Raw genomic sequence first — 17,921 nt, 5'->3', positions numbered from 1 at the left:
CCTGATGTTGATTCCCTGAAACTCTTCCAGAGACTCCTTACCCCAGTCCCCTCCTTACAGATTAAGAATGCCTGGCCAAGATATGATATTCTGTTCACACTAGTACCTGTGTGAGTTCTGATATGTTTCTGCAGATCTCCTGAAGTTTTGAAAGCTTTAGTACAATTATCTTCTGAACATCGATATGGCTTTTCTCCTGTATGAGTTCTCGCGTGACTTTTTAATCCATAACCTGTAAGAAAAATTTACTTACACAATACCCCTCTAAACATGCACATTGAGATTAAGCTACTGAAAAATATAGTAAACACCAGGGATAAAATACTAGGCAAATACATTAGAAAAACTACTAAAAATGTATGCACTAAGGACTGTCACACTGAAAATTCAATAGTTTTCATCTCTTTCTAGAAGAGGTTGTATATATGTTTCTTTTTTATGTGCCTCAATTTTACTGGATGTAATTCACAACTCATACCCCAAAAACTTAAAGTAGAATCAAGAATGGAATCAGGAATGGAAGTCAGGAGACCTGGTACCAGTTTTGGCCCTGTTGGATATGTCCCTGGGCAGGCCCCATCCCACTGCTAAATCTGAGTTTTCCATGGTTCCCTAAGGTCTGTCCTAATGTTAAGGTCTATGTCAGCTTTTGATGCATGGCTTTCATTTTTCTTGCTAAAAGAAAGCAGAAGGTAGAGTAAAAAGCACTGAACACAGTAAACAGAGACAGGTCTGTGGAGAAAAATGAGAACAGAGAAGGGGCCCTGAGCAATCAGGACAAGAGGCAGTTAAGAGAGAGACTGAAGAACTGACCATGTACTTCTGTAGACTCAAAAGCAAGGGGTCAATTCCTGCCTCTGGACTCTTTCTGCTCAACCCCTATTTGGTAAAAGGCGAAAGATTTATGCGATCTGAAGAGAAACCAGAGTATCAACCCCTATTTGGAACCAAGAACAAAGAAAATTTATATTTTACCTGTTGCGAATGCTTTCCCACATCCTGAATGCTCACACTGATAAGGCCGGTCTCCTGTGTGTGACCTCTCATGAACCTGTTATTAAAATGCAGGCATGATTCTATTTCCTTTATGCATTTTTCAGGTAGTAGATGGTCTCAACATAGACTTATTTTTTCCATCAGTAATGAATGATTTTGTTGTATGCTTTTTTAAGAAATAAAAGATAACTTTTCATAAAAACTATAGCCCAATAATTCTCAATACAGACCTAAATATTATATATGTATAAGTACTCATTTTAAATAAAGAGCTGTGTTATCTAAGGTTTGAGTTTTTCTAGAGTGATCAAAGGTGTTTGCCTGAAACATATACATGATGAGAACTAGGAACAGAGTGCAGGGAGTGCAATGTACAAGGTAAGGTTCACAGCATGCAGGCTGATGCTAGAGGGGCTTGGATCTGAGGCAAGGCTCCACCACTGCCTAGTGGTGTGGCTATGGGCACTTGCCTTCTCTAAGCCTCAAAGTCCTCACTGCAAAGTGGAGACATAATAGTATCCACTATAAAGGGCTGCTGTGACAAGTGAGTAACTATGACAGTGGCCAACATTTACTGGACTTTTACCACATACCAGGCCACTCTTTTTAGTACTTTACATGTACAATATTAACTTATTTAATTCTCAGAACCACTGTGAGGGAGGTACTTTTATGATCCAATATTATAGATGAGGAAAATAAGGGACCAAGAGGTCAAGTAACATGTCAATGTTACACACTGATAAGTAGTAGAGATGAGCTGTAGAGCTACCACTCTAAATATGCTAAGTGCACAACTCCTGACACATTAAGTAAGTTATTCAGTCAATCTTAGCTATTATTATTATGCGTCATGGTATGTTCTGTTGTGTTTAGCTGCAATTAAAATAAAAATACATGGCCCAAATATTTGAAAGACATGACAAATTAACACCAATTTTTGCTAGAGTCTAGCAAATCACTGTTAACAGAGTGATTACACACATCACTCATATAAATATATAAATCCCATATTTGACAAAATGTATTCAAATATACAGAGTACCTACCATGTGCCAGGTAGTATGCTGAACATTAGGGATACAGAGACAAAGAAAATATAATCCAAGCCCTCAAAGAATTGACAGTTTCTAAAGTATGTAGAGGCTTTTGTATGTCTGTGTACGAGTGTGTGTGTCAGTATCTTGATAAGAGGGAGAAAAGAGTGGCATTGAATGCTACAGTATATCATGTTAGTAATCAACATCCTAGGTGTTCTCATAACTTGATACGGCATTTCTTTGATACCTTAAGATGATGAGCTGTTGTATATAATTTTCCACATCCATCATATTCACATCGAAATGCCTTCTCTCCACTCTGTTGAGATTTAGCTGTTACTCTTGTTGCATGTCCTTGTAAGACAATCTAGGTAAGACAAACAGTACGTTTAAATTACTGTATTTATACGGAAATAAGATAGATGACATTACTATTTTCAGAATTAAAATGGTAAAACTGTAATGTGGGTATCCAGACTCAGGTCATCACTTTACCAAGATTCTATCACTTTGACTTGGGTTAATTTTATTCCATGGCTGAAGTAAATGGCTCTGGAAGTCAAAAGGACAGCCATAAGAATGCACACCTAGGGCTCACAAATCTATTCCCACTCTAGAAAATCAATGCAAGTAGCATCTCCATTGTATTGTATGCAGGTATTCTTTGACATACTCAAGGGATATACCCATATCTATATTACCAGTATCTATATGATTTTTAAGGACATGTGTCCTAAAAATGTCAAAAGCACTTCCAATTTAAAAAGGATTTCAAAGCAATGAAAAAGAGGGGATTAGGTCATTTAAGTCATCTGTAGGAAACATCACAATCCATATGATCCTGCTCTGAACATATTCAGTAGATCATCATTTTTCTAGGATGCAACACCACAAGAATTCAAACAACAGCAGTGATTTTAAAGTCTTTTTAAAGATGACCACCTAGGGCCGGCCCGTGGCTCACTCGGAAGAGTGTGGTGCTGGTAACACCAAGGCCATGGGTTCGGATCCCTATATAGGGATGGCTGGTTAGCTCACTTGGTAGAGCGTGGTGCTGACAACACCAAGTCAAGGGTTAAGATCCCCTTACTGGTCATCTTTAAAGAGAAAAAAAAAAAAAAAAAAAAAAGATGACCACCTAATTTTAGAATTAAGATACCATAAAAATTGAAGAATGATGTTTTCTTCTGTGCTGAATGTGTTGCAACATCCCATCTGTGTACACTGTCATACATGGGTCAGAAATGACTCTGCCAGATGTTTTATATTGTAAAAATTTTTAAATAATTGAGCAAAGATCATCATGACTGAGGACACACTACAGACACTACAGGTTGAAAGAGAAATGTGAAAATAAAAGGCATAACAGAATTAAGCAGATGACCCTCATGGCTTTTTTCCAAAAAGCTGTTAGAATCTCTCTGATTTCCCTTAAAGAGAAATATCTTATTTCCATAAGAGATTCTTCCACACCTCACAACACACAGATCAACATGGAGTTTTTGGTAAATTCATAATTTACCAAAAAAGTTTCATAAACTTTTTAAAAATTGCATGATGTTTTTATCCCCATTCTTAAGGAAATGAGTGTGTTTTATAGAATCTGATTTCTAATGTGGAAACTGATAAACAAAAATTATTTTTATTTACATTGCTAAATATTTAGGTTCTAAAATAATGTTTCCCCCATTTCCAGATAAACCTGTATATTTTTGATCTGCACAAAATTATGACTTAATACATTTAATTCATTTATATATATTTGTGTTAAATAAAATGTTTTCTAGGGTAGATGCATTTGTTGTTGTTGTTTTGTTTTGTTTTGTTTTTGGTGGCTGGCCAGTACGGAGATCCGAACCCTTGATCTTGGTGTTATAACACCATGCTCTAACCAACTGAACTAACTGGCCAGCCTAAGGTAGATACATTTTAAAAACTTATTTCTTACCATACTGTATATGGCAAAATAGTTTTCTAAAAATCATTCTATTCTTCTGGAAGAAAGCTATCTAAACTCTGGGAATGGGTCAGGTCCTCACCATTCTGGGTAATGATCGACTACAGTATTATACATGTTTAAATGGTAATGGGATACAATGGAGGAGTTACAGAGGCTAGAATGAGGGTGGGGGGACTGAGAGGGACTCTGCATTAGATAACAGTATAGAAGACGTAGATTTTTTCCTTGCAACTGTTAAATCAACTGAAAAACAAGCAGTAGATCTCAATGTACTGTAATTGCTAAATTACAAGCTATTAATTTAGCCATGCCCATGTACTGTGGCGTACCTGTCAAATGTTGCAGACCACAATTTTCAGAATGAAGGTGGACCCATGTTAATAAAATATTTACATCAAAGGTGTGCAAAATTCTCAATGGACACGGAAATGCTTACATACTGAAAGTGTCTATATGAAGAATAATATAATTGCATGTCTTCTCTGCCTAGGAAAATCCATCTCTCTACACCTATGAGGCCTGTTCTCATCATTCCAGACAGAGCTGATTCTTAAGTTCCTCAGCATACAAGTAATATTTAGTGTATATCACTGGCATGGCACTTGAGCCAACTTATTTTAATATTTATATTTCCTTCTCTTCCCTACTAGTCTAACAGCTCCTTGAGGTCAAGGACTATGTCTTATGTATATTCATAACACACTGACAGGTTCACACCAAAACTGTCACAAGACATAAAAGGATTTATATCGCTACAATATGTGAACAGAATTAAAAGGAACCAAGTTTTTTTTGGAGTGTTAAAAAGGTTCTAAAATTAAGATTGTGATGATGACTGATCAATTTTGTGAATTTTCTGAAAACCACTGAGCTGTACACTTTAAATGGGTGAGTTTTCTAGTAAGTGAAATATATCTTAAAACTATAAGGAAAGGAAATAAAATAAAAGATAAATGGAATCAAGTCAAGTTAATTACTATATTTATTACTATACAGTGTATTCATTTTTTAATACATTTCTTATGTGATGAAAAAATAGCACCTAGAACTGGGGCAGGAAATATAAAAGAGGAGGCTGGAGCATCTTGTAGAGCCAGAAAGCAATAAAAGTGTTGCAAAAATCCCACAGTGACGAGGGTGCATTCGTGGGACACAGAAATCAATGGAAAGAGCTCCCAATGGCCAAAGCTAGAACACTTTGAGCAACAAAATACAGTAGTATTAGATTATAATCCAAAGCATAATGAGAATCCATAGTGGTATAAATAAATGGCTGATTAAGTAGATAAATCAATGGGGAGAAGAGAAAACTCCTGTGCAGAAGAATTCCAAATAATTGATGCAGATACTCCACTCTAAAGGAGGAGGGGCATAGCTCTTCACTCCGTAAGTGTAGGCCACACACAGTGACTTCCTCCAAAGTATAAAGTATGAAAGGGTTGGGGAGGGGGAGTAATTTTACAGTGGAGAAAACTACCTCAACCAGGTGATCCAGATTAATATCAACAGCCATAAGTCATGTCGCCGGTACCCACCCCTAACATGAAAGGATGGGGATGATGCTTTACCTCTGTGGTCTTCCTCCCCAAAGCTCATAACCCCGGCCTATCGTGAGAATAATATCAGACAAACTTCAATTTAGGGGCATTTTACAAAACACCTGATCAGCACTCTGCAACACTGTCAAGGTCATCAAAAATAAGGAAGTCTGAGAAACTGTCAAAGCTAAAAGAAACCTAAGCAGACATCACTACTGAATGTAATGTACTAACTTAGATGTGATCCTAAAGCAGAAAAAATGACATTAGGCAAAAACTAAGAAAATCTGAAAAAAAATATGCTCTCTAGTTAATAATATCTATCAATATTTGTTCACTAATTGTGACAAATGTACCAAAATTATATAAGAGGTTAAAACAAGGGAAACTGGTGTGGGTTACGTAAGAAACTTTGCAATTTTCCTGTAAGTCTAAAACTATACTAAAATTAAGTTTATTTTTTTAAAAGTTCAAAGGACAAAAAATAGCACCTACTTTCCACATTTAAACTCACAGGAGGATCTAATTTGGAAGAGATTTCCTTTCCCCATGCAGTTTCCATACTGTAATTCTAATTTCATCTGGAAGGTGCAAAACACAGATTTTAAAACTATTCCCACATAAATAATTCAGTCTGTAATTAGTGCCAAAAGAGAATAAATTAAACCTGGTGTAGATTACCAAGTTACTCTGAGCAAAATTCTGTACAAGCAAAACAACACTTGGAATAAAGGAAACACTGCCTGATGAAATCCTAGAAGATGGAACAAGCATCAATAGCATAAACAACCCTGTCTCCTTTGCTTGGCTTCTGGATGAAAACAAATAGTGTGGGTGTTGCCCATTGTTCTTTGAAAATTGATCTTCCTCCTCAGAAAGGAAAATTCTGCAGGGAAGAAATTACCAGCTTCAAACCTACATATCTTAGTAAAATTTTCTTATCAAAAGCATGTCTGCAAATTTCTCTACAAACTGCTGGCAAAGAGGATACGCCTACTATACTAAGAAAATATATGACCCAGCTCCTATCTCTCCAGCCACACTGGATTTTTCTCAATTGCAATAAGAGTCTAAATTCTCATAACATACTCTTATCTTTTATATCACTTAATAAAATTGTAACAATGTTTGACTGTTTAATTATTCATTGAATGCCCATTTCCCATATTAAATCGAAAGCCTTGCAAGCACCATGTCTATTTTCTTCACCACTATATTCCTAAGATTCCATGTACCTAAGTCCTGGCATATATAGGTGCTCAATAAATATTTGTTGAATGAATGAAGGGATTCATCAATTGTAGGTTACTGGAGTTTAGCTCAACTCTACAGATAACCCCAAATAATTTCAGATCCATGTATTTTCCCAGCAGTTCATTTAATATACCTGTAACAGCAAAACCTTGCCTTTCACTCGTTTGCTTTTTTGCTAAGTCAGTGTTATGGTTTCAAACGACTCAGTAATGGAAGACAGAAATTAGTTTATCTTCATGTTCAAAGTGTCAGAGAAAAAGCACACACAGTAAAGAGTTATAAATGAGCTTCCTGATGGAGTTTGGATGTGTTGTCCTCTCCAAAACTCATGTGGAAATTTGATCTCCAATGTGTTGGAAACTGATTGAGTCATGGAGGCGGATCTCTCATGAATGGATTAATGGTCTCTCTGGGGGAGAAGGGGTAATGAGTGAGTTCTCGCTCTGTTAGTTACCACAAGACCTGATTGTTTAAAGGACCCTGGCACCTCCTCTCTCTCTCTCCTGCCTCCTCTCGCCATGTGATCTGCTTGTACCCACTGGCTGCCTGCCACTTTCCACCATGAGTAGAAGCAGCCTGAGGCCCGTGCCAGATGCAGCTGTCCCAGAATTGTAAGCCAAATAAACCTCTTTTCTTTCTAAAAAAAAAAAAAAAAAAAGATAAATGGAATAAGTTTCTATCTTTCTCAAGAAACAGAAGAACCTCCATGAATCCGTTACAAATAAGCTATATTTTAAAAACTTCACTATTATTAGTTTTTCATGTATTATAGCAGCAGTACAAGTACGTTGGAGGAATCTGGATACCACAGTGAAGAACAAAGGGAAAAAGTTTAAGTGAGCTATAATTCCACCATCCAGAGAAAACTACTGTTAACATGTTACATGTTTCCATTCAGTAATTTTTAATTAATTAATTATATTTTATTTTTTAAAAAAAGATGACCGGTAAGGGGATCTTAACCCCTGACTTGGTGTTGTCTGCACCACGCTCTCACAAGTGAGCTAACTGGCCATCCCTATACAGGGATCCAAACCCGTGGCCTTGGTGTTATCAGCACCACACTCTCCCAACTGAGCCACGGGCTGGCCCTTCCATTCAGTAATTTTTTAAATGCACATACAGTCATGCGCCGCAAAACAACACTTCAGTCAAACATGGACTGTATATTACAACACTGGTTTCATAAGATTGTAATGGAGGTGAAAAATTCCTTTTCTATTTTTAGATATGTTAAGATACACAAATGCTAACCATTGTGTTACAACTGCCTATAGTATTCAGTACAGTAACATGCTGTACAGGTTTGCAGTCTAGGAGTAACAGACTATACCATATAGCCTAGGTGTGTAGTAGGCTATACCACCTAGGTTTGTGTTTACACAACCACAAAATCACCTAATGATGCATTTTCCAGAAAGTATTGCCGTTGTTAAAGGATGCATGACTCTATATTAAAGTGTAGTTTTACTTTAGCAGAATTGGCTTTAGGCTTTATATGAATTCCAAAAGCAGATTTTAATTTAAAATGAAACTCCAAATCAAGAGAAAAGAGTTCTTGCTATTCTCTCCTCCTCCTAAGAGCACCATGGAAGTAAGAGTGCTTACCACCTCCCCTACTCTGACAAAGCCCAATAGCTCACACCTTCAGACTGGTTAGTGGCAGCAAATTATCCTAGAGGGTCCCACATCTGAATCTTTTCTCTTCCCTCCTAGGCCAATTTACTAGAAGCTTCAATTCTGGAATAAAATATGTATCAAGAATCCGTCACCTAAGTTAATTAAACCAATGAAATTACACCAAATCCTAACCTGTGATGACTACTGGAAATTTTTTTCAAAAAAGGTACCTGTTTCTGCTCCCATTCTAATGTCTACAGTGGAGACTTCAAGAGCTCAGGGTGGTAAGATAAGGGTCAGAAACTCCAGTTTAGGGAAAGCTATTGAGGTCTCCGAATGTGTGCCTGTGGGGTGGTGACAACAGAATTTATTTCTAAGCCAGCTAAAGTCACTAGCATTTGGAATGCTATGAGAATTATTAATAAGGGCTGTCTGCAACAAAACTGTTTCTACTAGTAACTAATTATCCAAAACAGACCTGTCTTAAAGTTGTTCTCACAAAGAATAGGGTGAGTTCCTGCAGCAACACCCAACTAGCAAAAGAAACCTCTTGAAAGAAAACTGAAATAGTAATGCCCTCTAGCACAAAGTGCTTGCAAAATCTCCACGAGACCAAGGAAGACAGTCAAAAAGCCACTTTGGCTTTTATCTCAAGACATAGAATGTTTGGGTATGATGGGATTCCCTCCCCTCTTACTGGAAATGTTTCCTTGTAAAGCTCCGATTCTGGGCTAACAATGATCCTCTCAATTCCCAAATAAATGTTTTACTCTACTTGGAACCTACTTTGTGTCTACTACATTCTTCTTATCCTATCTCCAATCTAACCACCCCTTCCTCCATACTCCCCTAAGAGTTTGTACCATGACAGACATTCTAAAATAAATGTTCAACAGATGATTTGGTTAAATACCTACTTCATACAATAATAAATAAAATATAGTCCCTGCCTTAGTAGGGCTCTCATTCTAGCTACTGAAACTGTCCTATTAATGATGGGTTATAATAGGATATGATAATTGCTATCATAGGAGACCATGCAAAGTTCTAACAGGGGCAAAATGCAGAAGTGGGGAGTGCTATAGGTTAGTGCAAGCTGTCTAGAGGTAAAATTTAAAGGCTGAAGAAGAGGGGTAGGAAGAACTGTCCACGCAGAAAGAACAGTATGATCAAAGGCTTGGAAGTGTGTCCAGAAGTAGAAACTTAATATGAGAGTATTTTGTTTACATAACAGAATGAATAACATGAAAATGAAAGGGAAGTTCAGGACCACTTTTGAGAGGAGCTTTAGATGCCATTCTGAAGAATGAGCTTAGATAATGAAGGCAAAGAAAGGCATTAAAATTTTTAAAGTAAGGGACTAGTCAAGATCAGCTCTGTGTTTTAGAAAGAGAACTCTGGTAATAGTGCAGAACACAATGAAAAGACGAAAGAGGCAAGGAGGCCAAAAGAAGTTTGTATAATCATAAACATGCAGGAAAAATATGATGAAAACAGAAAACAATAGATTATTCTATAGGTATTTTAGGGGTACAAATGGACAGAATCCAAAATTCAAAAGCTAAGGGAATAGGCTAAAGCTCCTACAGGTACTTCAGGATCATGTTGTATTGGATATATTTACTCTTTGTCAAAGGAACAACAACCTGATAGATTATGACAAGGGAAACATCTCAAGGAGAATTTAGAAGATAACATCAGTGAAATACTAATCAGCTTCCAAAACCATGTACTGAAAATGACTTCATTGCTATTTTTGCTTAATGTATGTTCTGAGAATTAAAAGATAACCTTAGCTCTGCCATAAATTCACCATGTAACATTGTGCAAATCACATAGGGCTTGTTTGCCTATCTGTATAAAGGACGTACTGTACTAAATCAGTGGTGATTTTTTCCTTTTTGAAGGAATCAAAGTCCTTTCACAGATGAAATCTTATACACTATTTCCACTCTGTAAAACAGATAAAGGAATTGCTGTTGCTGGCCCAGGCAGGTGTGGATAGCTCAGATCCCTGCAAGTCCCTAGAGAACTCAAAGAATCCTAGGACCCTCAACAAACAGAGTTTGAAAACCATTACACTGGATAGATAACCTAACTCCCCTCTGGCTTTAACATTAAAAGGAGGTACAAATCACAGTGGCAAATACGTGTATAGAACCACTATATTCTAAGGAGGTGCAAATCCCAGTGGTAAATACAGGACTGGGTCTAAGACTGAATTCCAAGGTGGCTTCAATAATAAAGACGTTAACAACCATTTATTGAGGAGTTGCATTTATGTGATACATTGTGGGTATCACATGGGTGGATGCCATGGGTATACAGTACATACAAAGCACTCACCAATGGCTACTCAATGAATCAAATATTATCTAAGAAAAATGAGACTCAGAATGGTTAAGTAATGTAATTTGCCCATAGTCAAAAGCTGAGAAGTGAGATTTGAAGTAGTCTGGCTCTAGAGCCCAAGCTATTAACCCATCAAGCTTCAGGATGCTATAGCTCAGCAGGGCAGAGCTTTGATAGTCATGGAGTGAGAGATGTGGCAGGGCTGAGGATAACTGCTGCATTTTTTTCTATGTTTCAGTACTTAAACTCCCACCTACTATAATGGCCTAATGCACATGGCAGATATAACTGTTATTATTTGATGTGTATAAACTTGCACATTCTGGTGTAAATGATTTATACTCTTTTCTTTATTAGCCATTTCTGTTGCTTGTAATAGAATTCCTGAAAAATTAAAGAATTAAAAAAAATATGTTCTCTTTGAAGAAATTAATCATAGAAGTGTGGCACCATAGGGACTTTTAGGGAGCCATGGGAGACATCAGCAATGCCAGAAAGATTGAAAAAAAATCAAAACCAAACAGATTTCTAACAATGATTATTATCAGCCAGAGGGTCCTCCATTTTTAATTTTTACTAATTTATACCATTTGGATTTTCTAAACATAAACATGATTACCTTTATTTTAAAAATACACACAATAGCTATATGTATAGTAAGATTATGGGTCATTCTGGGTTTTCTTCTTTGCACTTCTCTGAATTAAAAAAAAAAAAAAACCTAAAAATATTATTTTAAAAAAATCCTTTGCCTTTGATTAATAATCACTGATCTAATTAATACCTTTCTCTTAGAGATTTAAAAAAAGAGACTTAGAAAAGCAACGTTTACTTAGCTCAAGATCACACAGCTAGATAAAAGTACAGAAAATAAACATAAAATATGGTCCACATTTAAACTGTCTATACTAAACAGGTTTTGGGGTAATTGTCCAACTCAGATTCTAGAAGATTCAGCCATCCTATTCATAGACCCTGATGACCATGAAAAAAAGCCTGGTATTCATTCTAATTTAATATGTAAAGAAAGCATCAACGATGATTAATATCTATATGATGCTTACAAATTTACAAATTATATTCTCATGTATGATCTAAAATATTAATCAAATGAAAATCTTATTTGGTCTTCATAACCTCATGAGATGGGTAAGGCAAAGATTACTATTTTCATTTAACAGAGAAGAAATCTCAGATCTACAGAAGTTAAGTAACTTACCTAAAGTTACATAGCTACTATACAGTAAACAGTAGAAACTCAACTGAGATCCTTTGGTTATAAATGACGTACTATTTCAATACCATGTTAAGTGGTATACCATGAAAGCAACGACAATAGTCATGGTCTCCCCAAACACACACCTCCCATCATCTTTACAGTGCTTAAATGAACACATGGGTATTCTTAAGAGATTATTTTAGATCAGGGTTTTCAAATTCAGCACTATTGACATTTTCAGCAGGATCACTCTTTGTTGTGGGAAGCTGTCCTATGCCTTGTGGGACATATTACCCACTAGATGCAAGTAGTACTACCCCAGTTGTGACAACCAAAATCGTCTCCAGACATTGTCAAATGTCCTGGGGCAAAATTGCCTCCACACGAGAATCACTGCTTTTGATACTCTAGGACTTTCTTGTCATGTGAAATTCGGTTTCATGTCAGAGATCAGCTCAGTGGCACAACTAGCATGTTTACGTTACAGATGAAAGAAAAAGCTCTAAACTATAAATATCACAATGAAATAAATCTAGAGCTTTGAAAAAAGACTGTTTACAAAAAATCTATTCCATTAGTTACCAATCTCCTGCCAGACACAGACACTTACAAGTTCATAAGTAATTACTACCAGAAGTAGAAGGAGCATCAAGAGACAAGCCCACAAGTTCCTGGTTATGCTTATCTGCTATGATCCTTTCAGGATATTCTGGCTTTTTAATACCATGTACTCGGCCCTCAACCTCAAATATGGTACTCAATTCATTTAGGATGGTGGATTTATGAAGTTCTGGCCCAGCACTAATGGAGAGAGATATAATGAGTCACAAATACAAGCCATACATGAAACTTAAAATTTTCTAGTAGCCACATTGAAAAAGTAAAAAGAAACAGGTAAAATTAATTTTAGCATTACTTTATTTAACCCAGTATGTCCAAAATATTATCATTTCAACATGTAACCAATGTAAGAAATTATTGATGAGATATTTTACATTCTTTTTTTCATACTAAGTCTTCAAAATCCACTTACAGCACATCTCAATTCGGACAGCCACATTTCAAGTGCTCAATAGCCACATGTGGCTAGTGGCTACCGTATTGGACAGCGCAGATCTAGTCTGTAAGGAAAAGGTACAAAGGGCAAAGGAGAAAAAGCTACAGTCAAAAAAAAAAAAAAAAAAAAAAAAAAAAAGGAATCCTTTTCAACTGTCTTCTAATTCTTTCTCTATTGTTATCTATACCAGATGGTTATATGTCTGCAAATAAAGAGTAATGAGGTTTTTTATGACATTTTGCTTCAGCAGTTCCAAATTCCTAGTTATGTTTCTGGGTTCAGAAATTAATGACTGATGTTAATAGGTTTTTATAACAGCAGTATATTATAAAATTATAGAGCCCAATGATAAATTTACTAATTTTTGATAAGACCCATTCTATATTAGTTTATTATATGTATAGTTACAACTGTTTTAATAATATTATATTATTTATTATTTTAAAATTTAATTGTTTGATAGTCACTAATAAGAGAGAACTTATTGGGCCATTCCGAGCCACTGGTCTATATCACTTGCATATATTTACACTGTGTCTGCATTTTAAAAGAGTTTGACTTAGGTGGGTTTGACATAGTCAGAATAAAAAATATTGAAGTCTCATTTTATTCCAGAATATGAATATGAATTCAAAGACTTAAAAATTTTGCCAAGAATCACATACTTTCAAAGCTAATTGGCTCAGTGAACTGCAAACTGTGTTTATACTATTGCCACTTTGTGGTACCACTTTACCTGGTAAATAAAAATATTGGCTATTCAGCAATGTTTAGAAGCATCAAATTTCTACCAGTGATCTTGGTGATTCCTGTTATTTTATCATTTGCTAGTACTATAAATGTAAAATCTTCTTGATAACCCCTAATAGTATTACTCGATGTCAGTAATGAATGATGTTAATGCTTAAGTTAAAAATGTTGCCCTGAAGCAATAACTTTAGGAGTTAAATATGACAAAACTCTATGAAGAATGCAAAAAAACTGCCATGAAGGAGCGGTCAGCAAAATTTTAGAGATAACTGCTGAGAAAATAAAGAGTAGTATTAAAGCAAGAATACACTACAATGATTATATTTATATAAGCTCTAAGAACACTCTCCTGAAATATACCCTAAAAACCACAAAAACACTAATTCAAAACAATTGAATTATGCATGTTTTGAATTTCTGAATTGTGGGAAATCTTCAAGAATGCATCTGTGACTACTTTGTACTTACTACCAAACTTTTGGAAGCACTGGTGCTCTAAGCTATTACTTGGGTAAGGAATGGCCAATGACTTGACCCGAGGTGAGCATTTGAATCAAGGGAAGCCAACACATAGGCCATGTGAAGCCCAGAAAGCTTTGCCCAGTAGGAACAATGATAATTTGAATTTGAAAAGGAAAATATGGAGGGAATCAGTTGGAAGTAGAAGAAACTAAAAGATACAAAAAGCAAAGTAGCACAGGTTAGTCAGTCATAGTAATGATGGAATCCCAGAAAAAGGATCCACAACTGCCGTGGGTGGGGGCACTCAGAATATCAACTAGTCTCTAAAAATGCTTTGTATTCCAGAATATTGTCTTGGATTCGAGGATGCAAGCTTCACCTGGATTTCTCTGATATTTCTATTTCTTCAGTGCCACTTTCCACCCATTAATAAACCTTGCACCTGAGGTAGTTTGAGAAAGCTGCTGCCTAATACACACACTTGTGAGATTTTCCTGGAGAGGTAGTGAGTTTCCCTATTCTTGCTCTCATCCATAGAAGGGGCTAGAAATGTTAAGAGAAATTTTTATATAAAAAAGTAGCTTTACATACCTGCATTTTTTTCTCTTGTTCATTTTCTCCGATCATTCCAGTACCTGTTACGCTTTCAGTTCCATCAATGGAAACCTATAAGAATTAAATAAAAAGTTTTGCATTTTGATAATGGTTTAGGCTAGGTGATAAGTACATGGGGATTAATTCATTTTTGTGTATGTTGGAAAATTTCTATAGTAAAAAGGAGAAAAAAAACTTTCAAATTACATGAGAGATATATGTTTGATTCAGGAAAAAAAATCAGCCCTTCTGATGTAAAACTTAAATTGAGACTTTCCTTCACTCTTTCTAATCTCTATTTCGTAATTCATAAGCAGTTCCATTTATACTCTATTTCTCTTACAGCACTCATCTTTTTACTAATTACTTGCCAACCTATTTCGTTTCTATAAGCCCTGATTTTTCTTCCATTATTTCTTTCTACACTTCACTTGTTTTCAGATAAATGCTGATCTCTTTGATGCTGACTGATTTTGGCACTGAATTGCTAGTTTCTTGATAAAGTGTTTTTTTTTTTTTTTTTTTTCTTTTCATGAAAAATAAAGAAGGTATATCTGGGACGTTCTTGACATTATAATATGCCATACCTTTGCTGCATACTGTTCCAAAGCACTGATGGTGTCAGGGTCAATTGTGGCATCCCCAGTGTGCAGACCTGCCACTGTCCCATCAGCCTGAATTGCCAAGATGGTGTCAGACTGAGGGACTTGTACTGCATGGTGGATATAAGCTGTGGTGCCATCTTCCAGCTGAACTGCCTGTAATGCGCTCTGGTCATAACTATCTGAGGGAGTGGAAGAGAATGGCATTAAATTAAAGGTGAAGTTTGATAAACAGTTACATATTTAAATGAAGAGAAGAACAAACTTTTATTGAGTAGTTACTATGAGCACTGGACCATGTGCTTCACTCCCCTGAAGCCTGTACATTGTACAAATGTACTGAAGCCTGGAGAAGTAAAGTTACTTTCCTTAAGAACCAGGAAATTAAAATAAAATAAAATAAAATAAAAACCCTAATAATTAAGTCAAAATGTAAAGAAATCAGAATTTGAACTCATGTCAGTATGATTCCAAAGTCCATGGTATTTTTTTCTTATAAATACAAAGATATATATAGCACTGGGAAATAAAAAATCTGGCCACATACAATGAGCCTGTGAATTAACTCCTATTGGTACAGAGACAGGTTCAGAGTTTACTTTTCCTCAACTTCAGTTAAACAAATTTACTTACAAATTTAAGTATTCTAACTTTAAAAAAAAACCTTCCCTTTGTTTCACAACTGTTATCTTTCTTTTTCTTTTTTTTTTTTTTTGCCATTTTAATAGTTGTGTAGTGGTATCTTTTTTTTTTTAATTGAATCATAATTGATTATACATATTTTTGGGATTTAATGCTTACATATGTTGATCAAATCAATATTACTAGTATGAATATTGTTACAAATTATACTTATTCTTTATGCCCCTTGTCCAATCTCTCCCCATCTCCTCCCCCCACACCACTGAGAACCCTAGATTTCTTCTCTTCCTCTGAAAGAGTAATGGTTTCTCTGCTGATTTGTTGCCTAGATGATCTGTCAAATGCTGAGAGGTGTGTTCGGGTCCCCCAATATTATCGTAGAGCAGATGCTTCTTCTGTCACTCTGAAATGGGCTTTGTGGAGAGAGACATCCTATTCTTTTTTTTGGTCTCTGCTGGTGACTCTCCTTATGTCAATGCACTCAGTGGCTGGTGTGCCATCTGCATGGTGGTTGTGACGTCTAGCCACTTTCACAGCAGCTGTGGTTACTGTGGTGGCTGTGGTGGGCCACCCACATGCAGGTGATGTTTTTGGCATGCTCCTTGGTGCTGGTGGTGTGCCTGGTTGTGCGGGGGGGGTCTGGTTCCCGGTTCTATGCCTCAGGACTCCGGGTGGGCCCCGAGGTGCTGGCGGTGTGCCTGGTTGTGGTCAGGGGTCTTGTCCCCCACACCATGCCACATAAAGTCTTTCTAAAACATATTATTTCATTCTATAACAAAATATTTTATAAAGCACTAACAATAGCTAACATTTATTGAGAATTTATTACATGACAAGTACAGTTCTAAGTGCTTTACACATTTGCACATTCTGTCCTCACAACAACTCTATGAAGTGGATACTTACTACAATCTTCATTTTACAGGTGATGAGACTAAAGCACAGGGAAGTTAAGTAATTTGCTTAATGTCACACTGCTAAAAAACAGTAATTTTAAATCCAGATTTGAGCCTAGGTAGTCTCTACAGAGCTGTGCTCATCACTTCTACACATTCCACCCCAAATCCCTGGTACTCCCTATATGATGCTAATAAACATTAACGTTTTGTCATATATGCTTCAGATATTTTTAAATTTTTTATTAAATTTAATTAAAGACAAAAACAATAAGCAAAGGACCTTGCTAAAGAAATTATATTTGAGAGGAAGAAATAAAATCAACAAGTTCACTTTCAATGTTTAATTTCATATTTTAAAAGCAGCCGGTATTTGAAGTCTTCCAGGAACCAGGGGTTTGCTGTTTCAACCTGTTACTGGACAGCTCAAATTGCTAAAAAGTTTTTCCTTAAACTGTGCCCAAATCTGCTATCTTGTTCCTCAAAGAACAAACACAATTCTTTTACATGACAACAATTCATTAGCTAAAGGCAGGTTGTATTTTTCACATACTACCACTTTTCCCTTATTTTATTCATACAAGTATTTTCAAAGCTATTTTACCTTTGGAAGTATGATGAATAAATGCAGTAGTTCCATCTTCCAACTGCACTGCTTGACCATCCTCTAGACGCAAACTGTCCCCTGCTCAAAAACAATGTTTACATTTAGATCCCATGTTTTCCAGCACATTCCAATTAACTCACTTAGCAACAAGAATTAATAATCATTATACAACAACCTATATTTGCTTTATCAGTCTTTGAACATTTAAATAATTTCAGTAAAGCTGCTCTGAGTATGTGTTTAAAGCTACAAAGATATTAGAATACTTGTTTTAGAAATATATACAAGGGGATGAGGAGAGTTGAAAGAACAGGAAAAAAAGAAGAAAATGA

At 36.0% G+C, this 17,921-nt stretch overlaps 2 protein-coding genes across 5 annotated transcripts in view; one reads left to right on the top strand and one right to left on the bottom strand.

Moving 5' to 3' along the window:
* LOC134374945 (uncharacterized) overlaps nt 1–8,551 on the top strand; it is a 59,763-nt gene extending 51,212 nt beyond the window's left edge. Inside the window, exon 5 of the transcript XR_010023372.1 lies at nt 8,505–8,551. The gene's annotated coding sequence lies outside the window, so the exon portion shown is untranslated. The remainder of the gene's footprint in view (nt 1–8,504) is intronic.
* Nucleotides 1–17,921, bottom strand: part of ZNF143 (zinc finger protein 143) — a 67,249-nt gene that overhangs the window by 28,995 nt on the left and 20,333 nt on the right. For 3 of the 4 annotated variants that reach the window (XM_063093095.1, XM_063093094.1, XM_063093098.1), the window contains 6 exons: nt 17,587–17,670; nt 15,430–15,626; nt 14,840–14,914; nt 2,284–2,403; nt 976–1,051; nt 107–232 (listed from right to left, as the gene is read on the bottom strand). In XM_063093095.1, the coding sequence (XP_062949165.1) occupies nt 107–232; nt 976–1,051; nt 2,284–2,403; nt 14,840–14,914; nt 15,430–15,626; nt 17,587–17,670 (678 nt within the window). The remainder of the gene's footprint in view (nt 1–106; nt 233–975; nt 1,052–2,283; nt 2,404–14,839; nt 14,915–15,429; nt 15,627–17,586; nt 17,671–17,921) is intronic. The other variant, XM_063093097.1, reaches the window with a different exon arrangement.

Source organism: Cynocephalus volans, chromosome 4, assembly GCF_027409185.1.
Source record: "Cynocephalus volans isolate mCynVol1 chromosome 4, mCynVol1.pri, whole genome shotgun sequence".
Classification (NCBI taxonomy): Eukaryota; Metazoa; Chordata; class Mammalia; order Dermoptera; family Cynocephalidae; genus Cynocephalus; species Cynocephalus volans.
This window is presented reverse-complemented; position numbering and strand designations above follow the sequence as displayed.